Raw genomic sequence first — 21,233 nt, 5'->3', positions numbered from 1 at the left:
TGGTGATCCGGATGGTAAAAATTGATGGATCATGTCCCTTCAAATATTTAAAAATAATGCTCATCTATATGATACTTCAGGTACTTTTTCTTATGTTTCCAATCAATATATAGATTTAATAAAGTTAACTTTTTACCACTAGGAGGCGTTGAACATAAATAGAATAGAAAGTTATCTTGATTTCTGTTTGAAAAAAAACAAAGAAAATAAATGAGTGTGTCTTTAGCAGGGTTGGGTAGGGTTACTTTAACTGGATTACTTTCAATGACTTTTGGATTACTCCAATACCAAATATGCTAATAAAAGACAAAAAAAACTGTATATGAATAAAATGACTAAAGTTTGTGCAGGCTTGGGGAGTAACGGAATACATGGAAGGGCAAAAATGATGTTGGCAAACTCTTTGGATTTATTTTCATTTTGTTTCTGTCGCATTTTATGTTAGTTTTGCCGGAGATCAAAGAGATCAAAGCCAGGAGAGAAAGCTTACCACGTGTTGTGAGTCATCATTTTATTCATATTTAGTTTTGTTTGTCTTTTATTAGCATTTTTGGTATTGGAGTCATCCAAAAGTAATTGAAAGTAATCCAGTTAAAGTAACCCTACTCATCCCTGGATATAGGAAATGGGGGCTTCCTCGATGTGTGGACAAAGATCCGATCAGAGCCATCTAAAGGTGATTTACAATGCTGGAACCATTCCCAGAGGCTTGATACTTACAGATGAGCAGCGCCAAACTCTTTTCAAAAAAATAAAACCAAAGAAACATATTTTTACATTTTGGCACTCAGGGACAATGCTTCTAAAAACGGTTTTATATATTAAGGCATTAAATGAGTTGTTTTGTCGTTATGTGTTATGTTAGTTTTGCCGGAGATCAAAGAGATCAAAGCCAGGAGAGAAAGCTTACCACGTGTTGTGAGTCATCATTTTATTCATATTTAGTTTCTTTTGTCTTTTATTAGCATATTTGGTATTGGAGTCATCCAAAAGTCATTGAAAGTAATCCAGTTAAAGTAACCCTACCCAACCCTGGTCTTTAGTTATTTTCTCTTTATTGGCTGTGGAACAGTAAAGACAACCATTACACTTGTTTTGTTGCTAAGCGTTTAATGATACTATTGCTTACAAGGTAATTCGAACACTACTCATGCGTGAGTTTGTTGGAAGGCAGGGGTGTCAAACACATTTTGGCTCTAGGGCCGCATCAGTAAAAGGATGCCAACTCCACACGCTTTGTTTTTCAGTATTATGCTTTATCATTCAGCCTACCCAACATATTATAATTACCGATGACAAGGGATACTTTCTAAACAAAAAAAATTCATTCGCAAAGAATGAGGGAATGCGATTTTCATGTTTGGCATTGAACTGGTTTACTATTTTATTTTAGCAGTTAAGTGAATGCAGTTTAACCAACTCACCGTGCTATACAAACTCAACACCGGCCTCTAGTGGCTGAAGAGAGTATTTGGTTTGCATTTATTTAAAATAAATCATAACTTTTGATCGCAATAACCAGGGTTGGGTAGGGTTACTTTAACTGGATTACTTTCAATTACTTTTGGATTACTCCAATACCAAATATGCTAATAAAAGACAAAAGAAACTAAATATGAATAAAATTACTAAATTTTGTGCAGGCTTGGGGAGTAACGGAATACACGGAACGGCAAAAATGATGTTGGCAAGCTGTTTGGATTTATTTTCATTTTTGTTTCTGTCGCATTTTATGTTAGTTTTGCCGGAGATCAAAGCCAGGGGAGAAAGCTTACCACGTGTTGTGAGTCATCATTTTATTCATATTTAGTTTCTTTTGTCTTTTTTTAGCATATTCGGTATTGGAGTAATCCAAAAGTCATTGAAAGTAATCCAGTTAAAGTAACCCTACCCAACCCTGGTCACCAACCTTTTTTTAGTGGGTTTATCTTGTTAAAATAATGCTAAAAGGAATAAACATAGGGTCAATTACATACCTTTATAGTAGATAGTGATAATGCCCCGCTTAATTTTAAGGAGAAAGAGAAAATAATATACAACTACAGCACTTTTGGCCTGGTTTTGGTAACATCGAGTGGACACATTTCAACCTGAAGCTCGTTTATCTGTAGCGCTTCTCTCGGTGTTGTCTTGCAGACAATGTTCCCTGTAATTTTCCGCGGGTCTGAGCGTTCACACAAAGTCGGTGAGCAACGCTTGAAACAACAGTGAGCAACCATAATCCCAAATGTGGCAAGATATTTAATGATCAAACATGCCCAAAACTTGACATCAAGTTACATTTTGCTGAGTTCCGGCAATGCAAAATTATTTTTCTCTTTTGAATGAATTGACTCATGTACTATTGCAATAGTTGTACGGCCTACAAACGTCGTTTGTTCTTACAATTCTTTCACAAGATATCCATTTCTTTTTATTTCCTGATATATTTTGTCGCATAATATTAACATTTTTGGGGGCTTATTTAGTCGGTTGCACCATACACAACTGTACTTAATCACATTTTTTAGTGGAAGTACAATGTTGGCAACAAGATTCACTTGATATCATTGGAAATTATTTGAAAGCAAACACAAACTTTTTCTTCTTTTTCCCGTGTTTTTTTCTACTTTTTTTAAAATTCCTTTAAAAAAAAATCTCATTGTGTTTATTTTTTCCGAGCTGTTACTTTTTTCTTTTTGTTTTCTATTTACTTTTCCCCTAAATTTTTTTCATTTCTTTTTTCTGGCTTTTTTTCTAAATTTTTCATTCTTCTTTTCTCTTCCTTTCGTTTCCTTTTTTCTCAGCTTTTCACTACTTTTGCATTTTTGCATTTTTTTCTTTTTCGTTCTATTCCCCCATTCCTTTAAGTTATTTTTTGCATAATTTTACACAATATTTGGTCATGTTGGGATTAAAGAAGCAAAAACAACCCGAAGAGCCGTTTAGGACCCGAAAGAGCCGGTTCCTTTTAGTGAGCCGAGCCGAAGAAGCCGGTTCTCGACAAACTCTACTAACTTTACTCAACTTCGTTCTCCTTCGACTCGACTTCAAAATATCGCATTTAGGACACAACGTCAGGGGATCCCGTGTATTTTTACCTTCATGCACTGTAACTTTGACTTAAATCGCTTCTTAATTAGTAATTTTGAGCCTTCATTTTTGTGCGCTGGCTAGATTTTCTTGTGCGCTGAGAATGTGCGAGCAGTGCGCAATTGCGCACGCGCGCAGCTTAGAGGGAACACTGCTTGCAGACCGGGCTGATCCGGCACGCGGGCCCATGTTTGACACCCCTGTACTAATCCAAACTCAAATCAAGAATCATTTGGACTGAACAGCGACGTGTCTGCTGTTGCTGCTCATCAGTTTGGGATAGGCCGTGCCGAGGGAGCGTCCGTGCCGGACGACCGTCAGCTCCATCTGACATTGGTCCACGTTGACCAAAACGGCCGTGCTTCTCTCCGTGTTCATGAGGAAGATGACGGTGAAGAGCGCCATCTCGAACTCGGGACTGGTGCCGATGAAGGTGCTGCCTACAGGTTTCAGAACGCCGTGCCAGCTGAACTGCAGGCTCACCACGTGGTCGTCGCCATCGGGCTGGAAATTGCCACAAAAAACAAACAGTTGTGAAAAACTATCTGGTTGTGGTGAGTCCGTCCAACGTGGACAAATTCCATAGAATAGAATAGACTATACCTTTAATGTCATTGTTACAAAATGGGTTGAACACATTGTGACAACGAAATTGGACGTGGCACTCCAGGTTCACATTTAACAGTGAGGATAAAAGAAAACAAAGAAGATAAAGGAACAAAGAAGATAAAGGTTATAATTTACACAATATTTACACAAGATCTTGGGAACCTCCTGTGTGGGTTCAAATCCAGCTACCGGACTTCCTGTGCGGAGTTTGTATGTTCTCCCCGTGCTTGCGTGGGTTTCCTCCGGGCGCTCCGGTTTCCTCCCACATTCCAAAGACATGTATTTCAGGTGGATTGGCCGGTCTAAATTGTCCCTAGGCGAGCGAGTTGTCTGTCCCTGTGTGCCCTGCGATTGGCTGGCAACCAGTTCAGGGTGTCCCCTGCCCACTGCCCGATGATTGCTGGGATGGGCTCCGGCACCCCCGCGACCCTACTGAGGATAAGCGGTGCAGATAATGAGATGAGATGGGATTTACGCAAGAAGTGTGGGCATGTAGGATGTTACATACAGTTTTGGTATCGTATAAGTGCAATATGAGGTAGTGCAAAAATAGGCAACATTGTGCAAAGTGAGCAAAGGCATGAATACAATTTGACATCTGTATGAGGTAGTGTATTTGCAAGAGTTTCAGTTTTTTGTGCGGTGTGTGTTAAGGGAGGTAATGGCTCTGGGGAAGAAACTATCTCTGGGTCTGTTTTTTTATGTTTTGTGTGACCTGTAGGCGGGGTTGGGTAGGGTAACTGGATTACTTTCAATTACTTTTGGATTACTCCAATACCAAATATGCCAATAAAAGACAAAAGAAACTAAATATAAATAAAATTGATGTTGGAACAGCAAAAATGATGTTGGCAAGCGGTTAGGATTTATTTTCATTTTGTTTCTGTCGCATTTTATGTTAGTTTTGCCGAAGATCAAAGAGATCAAAGCCAGGAGAGAAACTTTACCACGTGTTGTGAGTCATCATTTTATTCACATTTACTTTTTTCCTACATTTCTTTCTTTTCTTTTTGTCTGGCTTTTTTCCAAATATTTTCCATCTTTTTTCTCTTCCTTTTGTTTCTTTTTTTCCTCAGCTTTTCACTACTTTTTCATTTTGGTATTTTTTTCTTTTTTGTTCTATTCCCCCCTTCCTTTAAGTCATTTTGTGCATAATTTTACATAATATTTGGTCATGTAGGGATGAAAGAAGCAAAAACAACCCGAAGAGCCGTTTAGGACCCGAAAGAGCCGGTTCCTTTTAGTGAGCCGAGCCGAAGAAGCCGCTTCCCCGAAAAACTCTCCTAACTTTACTCAACTTCGTTCTCCTTCGACTCGACTTCAAAATACCGCATTTAGGACACAACGTCAGGGGAACCTGTGTATTTTTACCTTCATGCACTGTAACTTTGACTTGAGTCGCTTCTTAATTAGTCATTTTGAGCCCTCATTTTTGTGCGCTGGCTAGATTTTCTTGTGCACTGAGAATGTGCGGCCAGTGCGCAATTGCCACACTTGGGATTATGGTTGCTCACTGTTGTTTCAAGCGCTGCTCACCGACTTTGTGGGAACGCTCAGACCCGTGGAAAATTAGAGGGAACATTGCTTGGATGTGACTTGGACGTACCAGGTCGTGCGCTCTCCTCGCCTTGTAGCCTTTGTAGTCCAGCAGGTTGCCCTTCTCCTGCATGTAAAACTGGATCCAGTTATGGAAGCCTGTGATCTCAGTGGTGGATTTGATCTCTCCGACAAACACATGCTCGAAGCCGCACGAGTCAGGCCTGTCAAAAATATTTTAATGACACCAGAACATATTTTAGCCAGGTGAGCTAGCAGATAGCCAAATATCCTCTTACCCGGTGTTCCTCTGCCTGTGGTAGAGGTGAAACCAGATCAGGTGGAGCTGACTCCTGAAGAGTCTTGGATGAGATGGAGACTGTCCTTTGCTTACCAGATATCTATGAGTACGCTGGAGGGGAAAAAAGTACAAAAATTAGGAAACAATGGAAAGGAATTTGGCTGGTTGATGTCGGTCGATAGACCCTTATAAGAACCAGACAATGGAAAGATCGTATACAAATCAAATACGTAAATACAGAGTAACAAAAGGTCCACTGCTGAATTGATTGTTGTAATTCATTTTAACATAAAACCAATGGGGGGCAGCACGGCGGCGCAGTGGTTAGCGCATGTGCGGCACAGTTCATGTCTTGGGAACCTCCTGCGTGGGTTCAAATCCAGCTCCAGACTTCCTGTGCGGAGTTTGTATGTTCTCCCCGTGCTTGCGTGGGTTTCCTCCGGGCACTCCGGTTTCCTCCCACATTCCAAAAACATGCATTTCAGGTGAATTGGCCGGTACAAATTGTCCCTAGGTGTGAATGAGCGAGTGAGTTGTCTGTCCCCGTGTGCCCTGCGATTGGCTGGCAACCAGTCCAGGGTGTCCCCTGCCCACTGCCCGATGTTTGCTGAGATGGGCTCCAGCATGCCCGCGACCCTACTGAGGATAAGCGGTGCAGCTGATGAGATGAGATGAGATAAAACCAACGGTAAGATTCATTTTGCTATTTTAAGACTTTCTCCAATTCCGTAGTCAATGGTCAAATTTTTATTGGCCCTCGGCCTCTGTCATAAAATTTATAATATGTGATCGTCAGTGATGTTGAAAGCACTCTTAAATCATTTGGCCACCTTGCCTTTGGCTTTCTGTGAGAATATAAGCCCACCCCCCATTTACAACATGTGGAAATAAAAAAGAAAACCGAGAGAAAATTCGGGTAGTTTTTTCACCCAAATCCGAAACAAATCCTGATTTGCCAAGAGACTGTTTTAAAAAAAAGTAATTTCAAGAGGCACTGCCAGCCCAAACGTGCTACAAATGGAAGCTGTTTTAATGGCACTGCTGCACTTTTTTACGGGACCCTGCGATTCAAATGAAAATGGTACAAAGGAGAGATGCGAGGCCGTGCCGCTGAACGCCAAGCACTGAAAACTATTCACTGAGGATGAATTTATTAAAAACTGTTCAAAGAATGCAAGGCTGAATAATCGGCCCTCATTTTCACTTTACCAAATCTGGCCCGCTTTCTGAAAAGTTTGGACACCCTTTGCAGTGTTCATTTTACCTGTGAAAAGTGATGGGTCCCAGGGATTTGCATGCTCAAAAATCTATGGGTCCCAACAGAGATCTATGGGTCCCCAAAATGTAGTGTTATCAAGGTTGAAATTGTAAATTGGCGACAAATATATAATATAAATCTATATATTCATTCAGTTTTAATCATCACAGTTTATTGGTAATACAAATCAGTTATCACTTCAAGAATTTTCAGTTCACAACAATATTTTACATTATACAAAATAATATTGCTGAAATAATTATATTAATCTATATTTTGTTTATTTTCTTTCATCGAATCGTTGGCTTCAACACACGTGTTTTCCTTGCCTCCGCGATCTTCCGAAGAATTTATCTGCCGTTTTTTCCTGCCGGAATTATTGCCGTTGTTATCACTTTCTGCATTATGTTTCAACTTATTACTGACACTGAAGAAATTACCAATTTTGTGTTGATTTTCATCTAATACTAACTGTTTTTTCGGAGGCATACTCATATCTGTCGCGCTCCAGGGCTCCATGCCCTTACAAACTGTCATATTTTCCCTTACAAAATACAAAAAAATCTTGCACCATATTTTTTTCAAATGTGTTAATGTAGTTTAACATGTTATATTGTACTTATATCATATATTGTTAATGAACATTTTGTTGTGAGACAATGAGTTGCTCGACATGAATGAGATTTATTATAAAAATACATGCAAATATGATTAAGTAGAATAATACATTTTCTTATTCAAATGATTAAATTATTTTCTGCATTAAATTATTGTTGGTAATATACTGATTAAATGGATAACCACAAACCTGTCTTTTTTTCATTTTCTCCTTTTATACTTCCTTTTTTTATTAACTCATTTATACAACATCATAATTCGTAATATAATGCATCAAAGCAAGTGAGCCGTTTGAGAGCCGGCTCTCTTGAATGAGTTGAGCCGAAAAAGCCGGTTCTCTAAAAAGAGACGGACTTTTCACTACACAACTCGAGATCGGCGTGCAGACGAAAACTCGAACCGCGAGACCAAAACAACAATGGCGTATCTGCCTGACGAAAGGTTGAGTGCGGTAAATCTTTGTTAAAAAAAAGTATCGGGTAATAATGACAATTTTTTGTCAAAAAAGTTGCGTTCCGGGGACGCACGTTGCTTTGACACAATGCGTCCCCAGCAAAAATGATGCGTTTAGGACGCAGGGACGCGGGCAAACCAGAACACTGCCTTGATATAGGCTCTCAGCCTTGGATAGACTTTATTCACGGATGCTCTTAGCTGAAACTACTTCGCATTCCCATCCCTCAACTATTCTTCTCATATTTACCGAAACACAAATCATAGAGGCCTTTTTCCATGAGCCACATGTATCACAAATTTCATACGTCCAACACAACTTTGCTTTTGTGACCAAGCTTCAAGGTTTATCAACAACAGCTGCAGGCTACCAGTTCTTAGCAAAGACATGGGAACAAAAAAGGAGATAGTCTACCCCATCCCAAATTCCTCAAGTGGTGGCACAGGTCCAGTTTGCTGCGAGGCGGAGACAACCCAGCAGATGTTCCACATGTTTACTCTTTTCTCTTTGCGAAAGAATGTTTCCAGTCAAAAGACAAGACTCCCTCTTGGGGTGCAGCTGCAATCTCACCCCACAAGCGGTTTACTCAAGTGAAAAACAACTTTTGTTATACGATGGGAAACTACAGATAAACACAAACAACTACATACCTGTCGACCTCAGCCAATTACTCCCGGTCAATTACTCGCCCTCATTAACATACAGTAAACCTTACAAACACGACCGGCACCTATTTATTCACGGCAAGAACGACTATGTAGAATACGGCAACGATATTACCGATCTACAATGCCGTCTGTCAGAACCCGAACAGACGGTGGACCCAGACGCGTACCGTTTTCACTTTATTTTACAGGAACGGGGCAGTCATGCGCGGGAACACAAACGCCAGCGATTCGGCGATTGCTGGGCAGAAGAGATCGAAACGGGACAGGACAGACGGGATCGATAACGGATACTGGATACACGAGCAGATACCGGACAGGGCAGGACAGACGAGAGCGATACCAGACACAACAGCAAGATACCGGACAGGACGTGATCGATAACGGATACTGGTTACATGAGCAGGATACTGGACAGGACAAGACAGGCGGGATCGATACCGGATACTAGATACACAAGCAAGATACCGGACAGGACGAGACAGATGGGATCGATAACAGATACCTGGATACTGGAGCAAGATACCGGACGGGACGAGACAGAGAGAATCGATACCGGATACTGGAGACTGGAGCATGATACCGGACAGTACGAGACAGACGGGATCGATATTGGATATTGGAGACTGGAGCAAGATACCGGACAGTACGAGACAGACGGGATCGATATCGGATACTGGAGACTGGAGCAAGATACCGGACATGACGAGATAGGCGGGATCAATACAGGATACTGGAGACTGGAGCAAGATACCGGACAGGACGGGACTGAGGGATCGATAACAGATACTGAAGACTGGAGCATGATACCGGACAGGACGAGACAGGCGGGATCAATACCAGATGCTGGAGACTGGAGCATGATACAGGACAGGACGAGACAGGCGGTATCGATACTGGATACTGGAGACTGGAGCAAGTTACCGGACAGGACGAGACAGAGAGAATCGATACAGGATACTGGAGACTGGAGCAGGATACCGGACAGGACGAGACAGATGGGATTGATATCGGATACTGGAGACTGGAGCATGATACCGGACAGTACGAGACAGGCGGGATCAATACCAGATGCTGGAAACTGGAGCATGATACAGGACAGGACGAGACAGGCGGTATCGATACTGGATACTGGAGACTGGAGCAAGTTACCGGACAGGACGAGACAGATGGGATTGATATCGGATACTGGAGACTGGAGCATGATACCGGACAGTACGAGACAGACGGGATCGATACCGGATACTGGAGACTGGAGCAAGATACCGGACAGGACGAGACAGACGGAATCGATACCGGATACTGGAGCATGATACCGGAGAGGACGAGATAGGCAGGATCAATACAGGATACTGGAGACTGGAGCAAGATACCGGACAGGACGGGACAGAGGGATCGATAACGGATACTGAAGACTGGAGCATGATACCGGACAGGACGAGACAGACGGGATCAATACCAGATACTGGAGACTGGAGCATGATACCGGACAGGACGAGACAGGCGGTATTGATACTGGATACTGGAGCAAGTTACAGGACAGGACGAGACAGGCGCGATCGATACCGGATACTGGATACACGAGCAGGATACCGGACAGAGTCAAAATACAAGTTTTACAAGTGCGGAAGTGTGTTGACGTACTCACAAGGAGTGAATGAGAGCACTGAGTTTAAATAGGAGGGAAGCCAATCAGGCAACGAGCAGCAGCTGGCGCAAAAAGGGCAATGGCCAACTTGGTGCACGCAAACCCCGGCCTTAAATAGAACCCCAAAGTTTTGTCCGACAGACCTCAGTTTTTACTTTAAAAGTGAAACGTGAAAAAAATGTTCAAAGATAATACTATTTTAGATGTATATTTTTGGACTTAATCATGTCTAAAAGGAACTGAAGCAGATTTATCAATGCTGCCGCTTGCAATGGTGATGCGTTTTCCATTAATTTTCCTTAAAATGTTTGGATAAATTATTTTTTAGTAAATGACAGTCCAGTAACCAGGGTTGGGTAGGTTTACTTTAACTTGATTACTTTCAATGACTTTTGGATGACTCCAATACCAAATATGCTAAAGAAAGACAAAAGGAACTAAATAGGAATAAAATGACTCAATTTTGTGCAGGCTTGGGGAGTAACGGAATACATGGAACGGCAAAAATGATGTTGGCAAGCTGTTTGGATTTATTTTCATTTTGTTTCTGTCGCATTTCATGTTCGTTTTGCCGCAGTTCAAAGAGATCAAAGCCAGGAGAGAAAGCTTACCACGTGTTGTGAGTCATCATTTGATTCACATTTAGTTTCTTTTGTCTTTTATTAGCATATTTGGTATTGGAGTAATCCAAAAGTCATTGAAAGTAATCCAGTTAAAGTAACCCTACCCAACCCTGCCAGTAACACAGGTTTTTCTGAAATGATTAGATTTTTTTTACCTTCATGACTTCAGTCTGCATGATGGCGTCCAGGAAGAGGTTGATTTCGGTCTGTTCCTCTGCAGTGACTCGCTCAGCCACGCCGGTTGTCCTCTCATAGTTGTCCATCAGCTTTAAAAGCCCTAAGGGAGAAATTTAGCTCAACATACAAAATACATGTACAATATTTGTTCAAACTTTGATATGTTTACCGTAATTTCACAACCATAAGGCGCACCCTGAGTGTGATGTAAACTGATTTAGACAGTGTTCATTTTTTTTTTCAAACATGTTTATTTATGTAGTTTAACATGTTATATTGTACATGTGTTTCCTTATATCATATAAATTGTTAATGAACATTTTGTTGTGAGGGACTGAGTTGCTCGACATGAATGAGGTTTATTATAAAAACAGTTCAAGAATGAAGTCGCTTGGACGTTCGCTGTGAAAGGAAAAAATACATGCAAATATAATTCAGTAGAATAATACATTTTCTTAGTCAAATTGGTAATATACTGATTAAAAGGGATCACCACAAACCTGTCTTTTTTTCATTTTCTCCTTTTAAACTTCCTTTTTTTCTTTACTTCTTTATACAACATCATCAATCGTAATATAATGCATCAAAGCAAGTGAGCCGTTTGAGAGCCGGCTCTCTTTAATGAGTTGAGCCGAAAATGCCGGTTCTCTACATAACATGAAATCCCGAGGCGGCAGATGCATGCGCACAGTAGAATCAAACCGCTCGCTTCGTTTGCAACGAAAAAAAACGATACCGAGATAGAGGCTACCGCGGCGAACTCGTTTTGACTTGATTGATTTGCCGTTTCATAGTCGGTGTATACCGGATGGTACCCATCATTGACAAATTTGCGTTTTTCCATACAGATTTTCTCGTACGTCGTACACATCTTAAAATGCATAATAAACGTACTTTGTACGGCAAAAACGTACAGGTTACACGTATGTATTTGTATTTTTAGGGTGGGTTTCGACCCGGCTATAAAACAAAATTATATAGCTCTAGCTACAGTCAAAACTAAAATCGTATGTGAACTAGACATATTAAGCATCAACTACAAGTAATAGCTTATTACTGCGAAAAACTGTATTTTAACACATAATTGCATGCACGTACCAGTTCCAGCTTCCTGGGAAAATTTGAGCCAGTCCCCTCCTACATCTACACAACTCGAACTGGAGATCGGCGCGCAGACGAAAACTCGAACCGTGAGACCAAAACAACAATGGCGGTTCTGCCTGACGAAAAGTTTGGAGTGCGGTAAATCTTTGTTAAAAAATGATAATGACAATTTCGTGTCAAAAAAGCAAACGAGAACACTGTTTAGACCAAGATCGATGGACTTAGGGTTGGGCGCCCGCCTCAGGACTGGGAGGACATACCAAAAACACTACAGAAATACAACAAAAGATACAACTACAAAATTAAATATCACATTTAGTGCCTGACAGAAGGTCTTAATTTAATAGTTTGCTTTAAATTTGATAAAAGGAATCTATTTAAAACAGATCTATGACATAACGGCACGTATATTTATTCTTAAATGCAAATGTGAAAAATTCAAGAGCATGGTTTTGGCATGGTTATTATGTGATCACTTGAAAAATGCTAAATGTCCCCTCCAATGCCAAAACCATACCTAAACCTTTGTCTGCCGGCCCTTGAGCAAAATGTTTAAACTCAATGCAGCCCGCTACTCATGAAACAGGGGTCAGGAACCTTTTTGACCCAAAGAAGCAAGAAATTGAGAGAGCCACATCATATATTTTCAGACAAAACTCAAAAAACTGCCAAACACGCTCTCTAGACAAAAGCTAATTCTTCAGCGCATTTTATTTCACTGTGTGTCATTTGGTGACTTAATCAAATGTATATGAAACGATAATAATGCCAAATCCTGTGTCCCAAATCAATGTAAATATGTCATTTACAATTTGTCTTCCACCTTAAGTTAAAAGTGTGTGAGAGATATCCAAGATATAAACTCTTTGTTGGCGGAATCATTCAGATAAAAACACTTATTGAGTTTTTAATCTACATCGTGGATGCCTCAGCCCGCCCGGCACAGCCATCTTATAATAATTAATAATAATAATTTCCTTTGTATTGTCATTCTTTGTAACAATGTACACAGAACGAAATGTCGATACACCTGACCCGCTGTAGCGAGCCGATGCAGCCGCAGCCAACAGAGGGCGCCGCCATTTTACCAATGTTATAAGTCTTAGGTATGACTCGGCCGAGGCGCGAACCAGCGACCTCCCAGTCTTGGTCGACTGCTCCGGGCAAACTAACCTACATCCAGTCAGAAGGCGTGGTTTATTGTCATCACACATAAATAGGAAATGAAGTCACACATGAGAGCGATTTCACATTAAAATGAAATTAGACTGAAAAACGTATTTACAAATAATGGAATTAGACTGATCTTTGAAACCTGACTATGTGTGTGTGATGATTGTTTTTATATTAGAAATATAAAAACAGGTTAATTTTATAGCATGGAAGTCTGAGAAATACACAACCAAAAACAGCCAACTTTACAGAGTGTTGAGGCAATGTTTTTCCATGAAATTTGTCCTTAATAACGGTTTCAAAACAATGTGCATGCAAAGTTCTTTTGTAAAAATGTCACAAATTACTGCAAACGATAAGCATATCGCCATATTCACTTTGGGTGTAGACTGCACTGAGCGAGAGAGAGAGAGAGAGAGAGAGAGAAGGAAAGGATCCGCCCACCTGTACTGCTCACCCAATCAAAGTCAGCGTTTTTATTTATCAGTTTAAATGTTTTCTTATCGAACTTCTGCATTAAGTTGCTTCGGCTTTATATGGACCAAAATCGGGATGAAATCACTTGACTTTGGAACGCCACAGAGAGATGTGCAATAGTTACATTCTATTTCGGAGCCATACGTACTCGAGAAAAGAGCCATATATGGCTCCCGAGCCATAGGTTCCCTACCCCTGTCATAAACCCCCGCTAGAGGACGCCACTCACTTGAGATGGTGGTCGTGTTCCCCATTTTGAGTTCATTGACGTTGGAGAAGAAAGGCTGCGACGCATGATCGGTCACAACCTGAGCGCTGGGGCTTACGAATCCTGCTCGCCCCTTAAACCACAAAAACAAACATATGTTTTTTTCAAACAGCAAAAGGATGCGGGAGAATTACTAAGAGTGGAGTACAGATTCTCCATACTTGAACTGAGATGGTGTAGTCTACACCTGGTGTCATTCGATTGGTGTCCAGTCTCCATAGCTCGTTGAAAAGGTTGGAAAGTTCTTGGTTTAATTCCAATCTGTCATCGGGAGAACTGATTTTGTTATCGTGCATCCACCCGGACTACAAATAATGCACACTGTCCCTTTAAAATATACATTCAAATGTAATTGGTTACTCATACATTTTCATGATACTATGTATGTGCCAGTGGTTAGTCTCTACGGCCTGCAAGGCTTTCTTTGCTGGCCTAAAAAAATATCTGAATCATCTGCTGTCAGCATATTTTGTCCATGAAATAAATAATTAAATAAATAAGTGGGCGGTAATATACAAAAGTCCAAAATCTATTATTCTACTAACTAATAATAGTATTGTTTTTCACTCAACAGTAACCTTCTAAGTCATTTATTTTTTAATATAACTTTAATCTCTGAATAACACACAACACGTTAATTAAAGTATTTAAATTTGTTAGGTAAAATCCATTATCCCTGATAAACACAGGAACCATCATTTATGTCATGATCACTGATTTGGATCACCTGTGCCTGTTTATTTGGCGCCAACCGCTGCGGGCTACCTGATTGGTTCCCTGTCCCTTTTTAAACCCAGTCCTTTCACTCTCCGGTTGTCAGTGCGTCAGCGAACCTATGTTGTTACAAGGCAAGCATTTGTGACCCTGAGTCCCGCCGGTCCCGTTTTTGCTCCAGTTTTTCCACCTGTACGTTCCTGATTTCACCGTTTGTCTCCGGCTAACGACTGGTTTTTGATCCCGACCACGCCTGCTCCCCTGTCTTTGCTTACGACCCGTTTTTGATCCCGTTCACGTTTTTGCTCTCCTGTCCCGGCTATCGACCTGTTTTTCTGTCCTTGACACCGCCATCACCCGTTCCGGAAGATCCACTTCCGTATTCGGATCACGATTCGATTGCGTGAGCGGCTTGCTTCCCGCGTCCAGCGAGCACCGGATCGCGGGCGCTTCCCTTACTCTTTCTATCAATAAACTTGTGGTTAACGCTACGCATTTGGGTCCTGATTCCGTTCTGGCCGTGACAATTTAAAATATTTATAGACTTACAAAAAGGATGAAACACAAAACAATTTAACCTTTTTTATACTCAACAACATCCATCGATCCATCCATCCATTATCTGCACCGCTTATCCTCAGTAGGGTCGCGGGGGTGCTGGAGCCCATCCCAGCTATCTTCGGGCAGTGGGCAGGGGACACCCTGAACTGGTTACCAGCCAGTCGCAGGGCACACAGGGAGAGACAATTCGCTCGCTCATTCACACCTGGGGACAATTTGGACCATGCATGTTTTTGAAATATGGGAGGAAACCAGAATGCCTGGAGGAAACCCACGCAAGCACGGGGAGAACATGCAAACTCCACACAGGAGATTCGCTCTCATAACCTCAGAACTGTGCCGCACACGCACTAACCACTGCGCCGCTGTGCTGCCTACTCAACAACAATTAATCTTAAAAAATGCATATTGAGGACAAAAAAATCCTCTCAAAGCAAACCGGCTCTTGATTGGTTCGTTTGTTGACAACACATCAGAAAAGGCCATCACTGAAGGCCTAGTTGTGAAATGCACAGCCTGTCACTGGCACGAGAAGTGGGTGGTGGATCCCTTAACCACAAGGGTTGTAGGGGCCCCATTTACTGTGGTGTATCTTGGGAAAGTACAGGATGGTGGCGCCCATCCCTCTCCAGGCCAATAAATGTTTCCACCAAAACCAAATAATTATAGGGTACCAATCAATCATTTTGTTCTTTTATGGGATCAGATCTCTGAAAACAGGTCATTTTAGATAGAGAGATAGATAGATACTTTATTCATAGATATTATTGTTTTCTATTGCGGTTTGAAAGGAAAATTTCTAGTCAAAATAAAAGATAGATAGAGATATAGAGATATAGATAGATAGATAGATAGATAAATAGATAGATAGACAGATAGACAGATAGACAGAGATATAGATAGAGATAGAGATGGATAGAGCTATAGAGATATATATATATAGCGATAGATAGATAAATAGATAGATACTTTATTCATAGATATTGTTTTCTATTGCGGTTTGAAAGGAAAATTTCTAGTCAAAATAAAAGATAGACAGAGATATAGATAGATAGAGATGGATAGAGCTATAGAGATATAGATAGAGATAGATAAATAGATAGATACTTTATTCATAGATATTATTGTTTTCTATTGCAGTTTGAAAGGAAAATTTCTAGTCAAAATAAAAGATAGACAGAGATATAGATAGATAGAGATAGAGATGGATAGAGCTATAGAGATATAGATATAGATAAATAGATAGATATATACTTTATTCATAGATATTATTGTTTTCTATTGCAGTTTGAAAGGAAAATTTCTAGTCAAAATAAAAGATAGATAGATAGATAGATAGATAGAGGGGATAGATAGAGATATAGATAGATAGAGATATAGATGGACAGAGATATAGAGATATAGATAGAGATAGATAGATAAATAGCTAGATACTTTATTCATAGATATTATTGTTTTCTATTTCGGTTTGAAAGGAAAATGTCTAGTCAAAATAAAAGATAGATAGATAGATAGAGATGGATAGATAAATAGATAGATAGATACTTTATTCATAGATATTATTGTTTTCTATTGCGGTTTGAAAGGAAAATTTCTAGTCAAAATAAAAGATAGATAGATATAGATAGATGGATAAAGATATAGATAGATAGATAGAGATATAGATGGATAGAGATATAGATAGAGATATAGATAGAGAGGTAGATAGATAGATACTTTATTCATCCCCGTAGGGAATTGTTTTGCTATCTTTGACCGCCCCAAAAAAGCAAAAAAAAAATAGTAGTATGCAGTAAGTAATGTTCAGTACTGTACCTTGACGCATTCAGTCCAGTGAGAAACACTCCAAGGAGGACCACAAAGACCCTGTTCAAAACAAACAAGGGGGAAAAAAATCTCTAAAACTCTTCACAACAGAAAAATCATAAACAAAGATACATTTCCCTTTTTACAGATAAACTTTTGCAGGGGAAAGTAAAATGAGAGAAAACAATTCACTCACCCCGACGTCATTCTGCTTTTGGGTGGTTTTGCGCAGTTAAAGCGCAACGAGAGCAACTGAAAACAAAAGCGCGCATGCGCATTTCAACTTCAAATGAATGTGCATGTCGTTTCATCGGCCGCTAGAGGGCAATGTTCCTGATTAAACTTTAAAAACTTTGAAATATTTGGAGTTGTACCAAAGGCAACAACGTCATTAAAACGAGAATCATGTTATTAGGACCTTAATTTGAGGTAAATACGTGATTTTGAAGGCTAGCTTTGACAAACGCGATCAATTGTAATGAGAGAGAGAGAGAAAGAGAGAGAGAGAAAGAGACAGTGAGGCATAGAGAGAGTCAGTGAGGCATAGAGAGAGACAGTGAGGCATAGAGAGAGACAGTGAGGCACAGAGAGAGAGACAGTGAGGCATAGAGAGAGAGAGAGAGAGTGAGGTATAGAGAAAGAAAGAGTGAGACAGTGAGGCATACAGAGAGAGAGACAGTGAGGCATAGAGAGAGAGACGGTGAGGCATAGAGAGTGAGAGAGAGAGAGAGAGAGAGAGAGAGGACAGTGAGGCATAGAGAGAGAGAGAGAGAGAGAGAGAGACAGTGAGGCATAGAGAGAGAGAGAGAGAGAGAGACAGTGAGGCATAGAGAGAGAGAGAGAGTTAGTTAGAGATAGTTTTTGTGTAAGTGTCCTGCAATGATGAGTCCAACAGTGCCACCTGCTGGTATGGGGTAAGGTTTGGTTTGGCTTTAGACTTTGCGACAGGAAGGTGGGGTAATTTTTGGCAGTCTACAACGAGATGCCAACGGTAAGACACGATCTTTTGGTGCTCCGTAAAAAGTTAATTTTACACATTAAAACCACAGCTGACAAATCTCTCAACATGCACAGCAATGTGATTGTTTTCAAGCTGTTTGGATTTATTTTCGTTTTGTTTCTGTCGCCTTTTACGTTAGTTTTGCCGGACGTTGCATGTTGTGCTAAAATGCTAATTCCCCTTATAGAGATCAAAGCCAGCAGAGAAGCTTACCACGTGTTGTGTTGTGACTCATTCATTTGCAGCAACTGTAATAAAAACCTCATCATCCAGTCCAGCGTGAATGTGGATCTTTGGTGGGACAGGTACACCGCGGTAACAAACATTCACAGTAGTGAAATGTTTGACAAAAGTGGAAAGGGGATTTTATTGACTGATAGGTTGGACATTGCCGATTAGGCATGAGAGCAGTACAGACCTACATGTGACTACAATTTAGAGATTGACCGATCTGAGATTTTCAGGGCTGATACGGATTATTAGAATTGAGAGAACGCCGATAACCGATATTTGGAGTTGATATCCATTTGCTGTAAAAGCTTAAAAATTGGTGCAAGAAACCTTTAATGACACAAAAAGAAGCAAAGAATATTTGTTAGAAATTAAAATTGATAGCTCTCTCAAACATTTTACAGTAAATAAACATTTAGAGTTTTAACACAACTAATCTACTAACCTTACACTTAAACCAAAAACTGACCATGCAGGAAATAAGAGTAGGCTCTGCAGCAACTTAAAAATTAAGATAGCTCCCTGAAACCGTTTACAATAAATATATTAAAATGTCAAAACAACCAACATGACTTAAATTATGAGAGGAAACACATTTATGTTAAAATTAGATTACCGCACAATAGACATAATGTAAAAGAATAAAGGAAACACGAAAAATATTCACTTACCTTTTAACCGGCCTTGCGGTTTACCATTCCTAAACAGTGTTTTGTGTCTAGTTTCTTGAAAAACTGATCCAATGACGTCTGCATTTGCTGGCTTTTGGAATGCGCGAGGCAGACATCATAATGAGCGATAGCCCAACCTGTCAACACATTTTTTCTGGGTGATTCCTTTAAACAAACTCTGAGACTTCATGGAATTTTGCCAAAATGTCCTTAATTTTGGCTGATGGAATGATGGCTCCATCCTCATCTTTGCCATCTCTGAACTCCGGCATGGCACTGTGTTGTCATACCATTCTATTATTTCTTGGTTTGTTTTGATGGCCTATAGTATTTTCCTCTTCTTTTCTCTTTGTCCACTTTTCTGCATTTCTTTCACGGGCTCCATTGTGAATGATAGCTCTTCGTAGCGGTACCATACAAAAGACTGTTTAAGAGGACACGAAGAGCATGCCTGGATTCAGGCAGACCCGTTGCCAGGTAGAACTCTGGGAGCGGTGAATGGCAGTGTGTGTTTTTGACTTCGTATCCGGGACGCCTTTGTAACTTGAGACAATATATTTCCGTTCAAGTGTTTTGTAACCTGAAACATTTGTATGTAGAGACATTAGTAAGCAGAGGTACAACTGCACTAGCTCCTAAATCACTGGGAATACACCATTTGTTTGAGTATCACATTGTACAATTCACATTGCATAACTTCAGGGTTGGGTAGGGTTACTTTAACTTGATTACTTTCAATGACTTTTGGATTACTCCAATACCAAATATGCTAATAAAAGACAAAAGAAACTAAATATGAATAAAATGATGACTCACAACACGTGGTAAGCTTTCTCTCCTGGCTTTGATCTCTGGCAAAACTAACATAAAATGTGACAGAAACAAAATGAAAATAAATCCAAACAGCTTGCCAACATCATTTTTGCCGTTCCCTGTATTCCGTTACTCCCCAAGCCTGCACAAAATTGAGTCATTTTATTCACATTTAGTTTCTTTTGTCTTTTATTAGCATATTTGGTATTGGAGTCATCCAAAAGTCATTGAAAGTAATCAAGTTAAAGTAACCCTACCCAACCCTGCATAACTTGTGCTTTTCACGTTTTTGTTGAAAAAAAACTAACTTTGTAGCAATGATGTTGCATCCTTGGGTAAGACACTGAATCCCTAATGCCCCCAATAATGGCTGACTCCCTATTGGTGTACGAGTGTGTGCGTGAATGGGTAAGTGTAAAGCACATTGTAAAGATCTTTGGGAAGTCTTCATTGACTTGAAAAGCGCTATATGAATGCAGACCATTTGCCATTACTTTGCTTTTGTGACATTAAAGGCTCAAAGTCACTTTTTTTCAGCAAAAGACTTATGTTTCGTACATTTTCGATATTGAAATGATGGATGTATTTAAATAACCAAATATTAAAAGATACATAAAAAAATAAATTTAAAAAAATCACTGATAAATCACCTAAGCAATTAAAAATGAATTCACAATTGATGACACCATATAATTTAAATAACTTTATTGCATTTTTGAATTACAGTACAAAGTTAAAATTTGTCATTTCAACGGGTGCGTTATACGATTACGACTTAATAAAAACGATACTTTAAGCAAAAATAAGAGATATATTCATTAAAAACAACGGAAATGAACGGAAAACAAATACAAATCCATGCTGTATCTAATGCTTGAAATGGCCACGGTAATAAAAAATAGATGAAAACTTACTTGATAAATGTATATTTTGTAGAAAATATAGCAGCTGTCATTTAGAAATATAACTATCTCCCCTTTTCAATGAACTCCATTTTCTCTTTAAATCTTACAAGGCAATTTCAACGATATTATTCACACTGCCTTTTCCACTTTGAATTTGAACAGAAACCAAAAATGCCAGCACATAACTTAGTAGAAAAATATTTCCAGAGACCAGCTGGCAGGCAGTGGCGTTGTCCTCCATGTTCCCTCCCTTCTTTTGGCTGCAAAAGACACATTTTCTTGATGGGAAAATAAAAGTTGAGCTCGTCATTTAAAGGAAATCTAAAAAACAACTACTGAGCAACTACTAAATCCGTGCGAGGGAAATTTTTTCCGGTTTTTGCTCGAGATCATGGTGCTAAAAAACTCATCAAGCGGTGGAGTCGTCGTCAGTCACGCTGGGATTTGGCGAGGTCGACGTTCCCTTGAAGAATTCGTCTTCTTTCAACATGCTCTGTAAGCGTGTAGCAAACACAATTCAGAGTTCTGTCGAGCATGGCTATCGACTTT

The 21,233-nt window shown here is 39.9% G+C and overlaps 2 protein-coding genes across 10 annotated transcripts in view; both read right to left on the bottom strand.

Moving 5' to 3' along the window:
• Window positions 1-1,067: 1,067 nt before the first annotated feature.
• On the bottom strand, window positions 1,068-17,339 carry endouc (endonuclease, polyU-specific C). Its single transcript, XM_088339647.1, has 8 exons — window positions 17,261-17,339; window positions 17,074-17,124; window positions 14,145-14,244; window positions 13,945-14,056; window positions 10,940-11,061; window positions 5,517-5,629; window positions 5,288-5,441; window positions 1,068-3,576 (listed from the first exon to the last, which is right to left on the bottom strand). Exons 1-8 carry the CDS (start codon window positions 17,269-17,271, stop codon window positions 3,301-3,303), a joined length of 939 nt encoding a protein of 312 aa, XP_088195773.1. The 5' UTR covers window positions 17,272-17,339; the 3' UTR covers window positions 1,068-3,300.
• A 3,132-nt stretch (window positions 17,340-20,471) lies between these two features.
• The window catches only part of ppfibp1b (PPFIA binding protein 1b), a 38,110-nt gene continuing 37,348 nt past the window's right edge, over window positions 20,472-21,233 (bottom strand). For all 9 annotated transcript variants that reach the window (XM_088339638.1, XM_088339639.1, XM_088339641.1 and 6 more), the window contains one exon: window positions 20,472-21,177. In XM_088339638.1, coding sequence (XP_088195764.1) covers window positions 21,094-21,177 — 84 coding nt within the window. In that variant the 3' untranslated portion in view covers window positions 20,472-21,093. The remainder of the gene's footprint in view (window positions 21,178-21,233) is intronic.

The sequence above is a fragment of the Urocampus carinirostris genome, chromosome 7 (genome assembly GCF_059441175.1).
Source record: "Urocampus carinirostris isolate Australia breed hairy pipefish chromosome 7, RoL_Ucar_1.0, whole genome shotgun sequence".
NCBI lineage: Eukaryota > Metazoa > Chordata > Actinopteri > Syngnathiformes > Syngnathidae > Urocampus > Urocampus carinirostris.
Note: the sequence above shows the minus strand (reverse complement) of the source record. Positions and strands in the feature narration are given on the sequence as shown.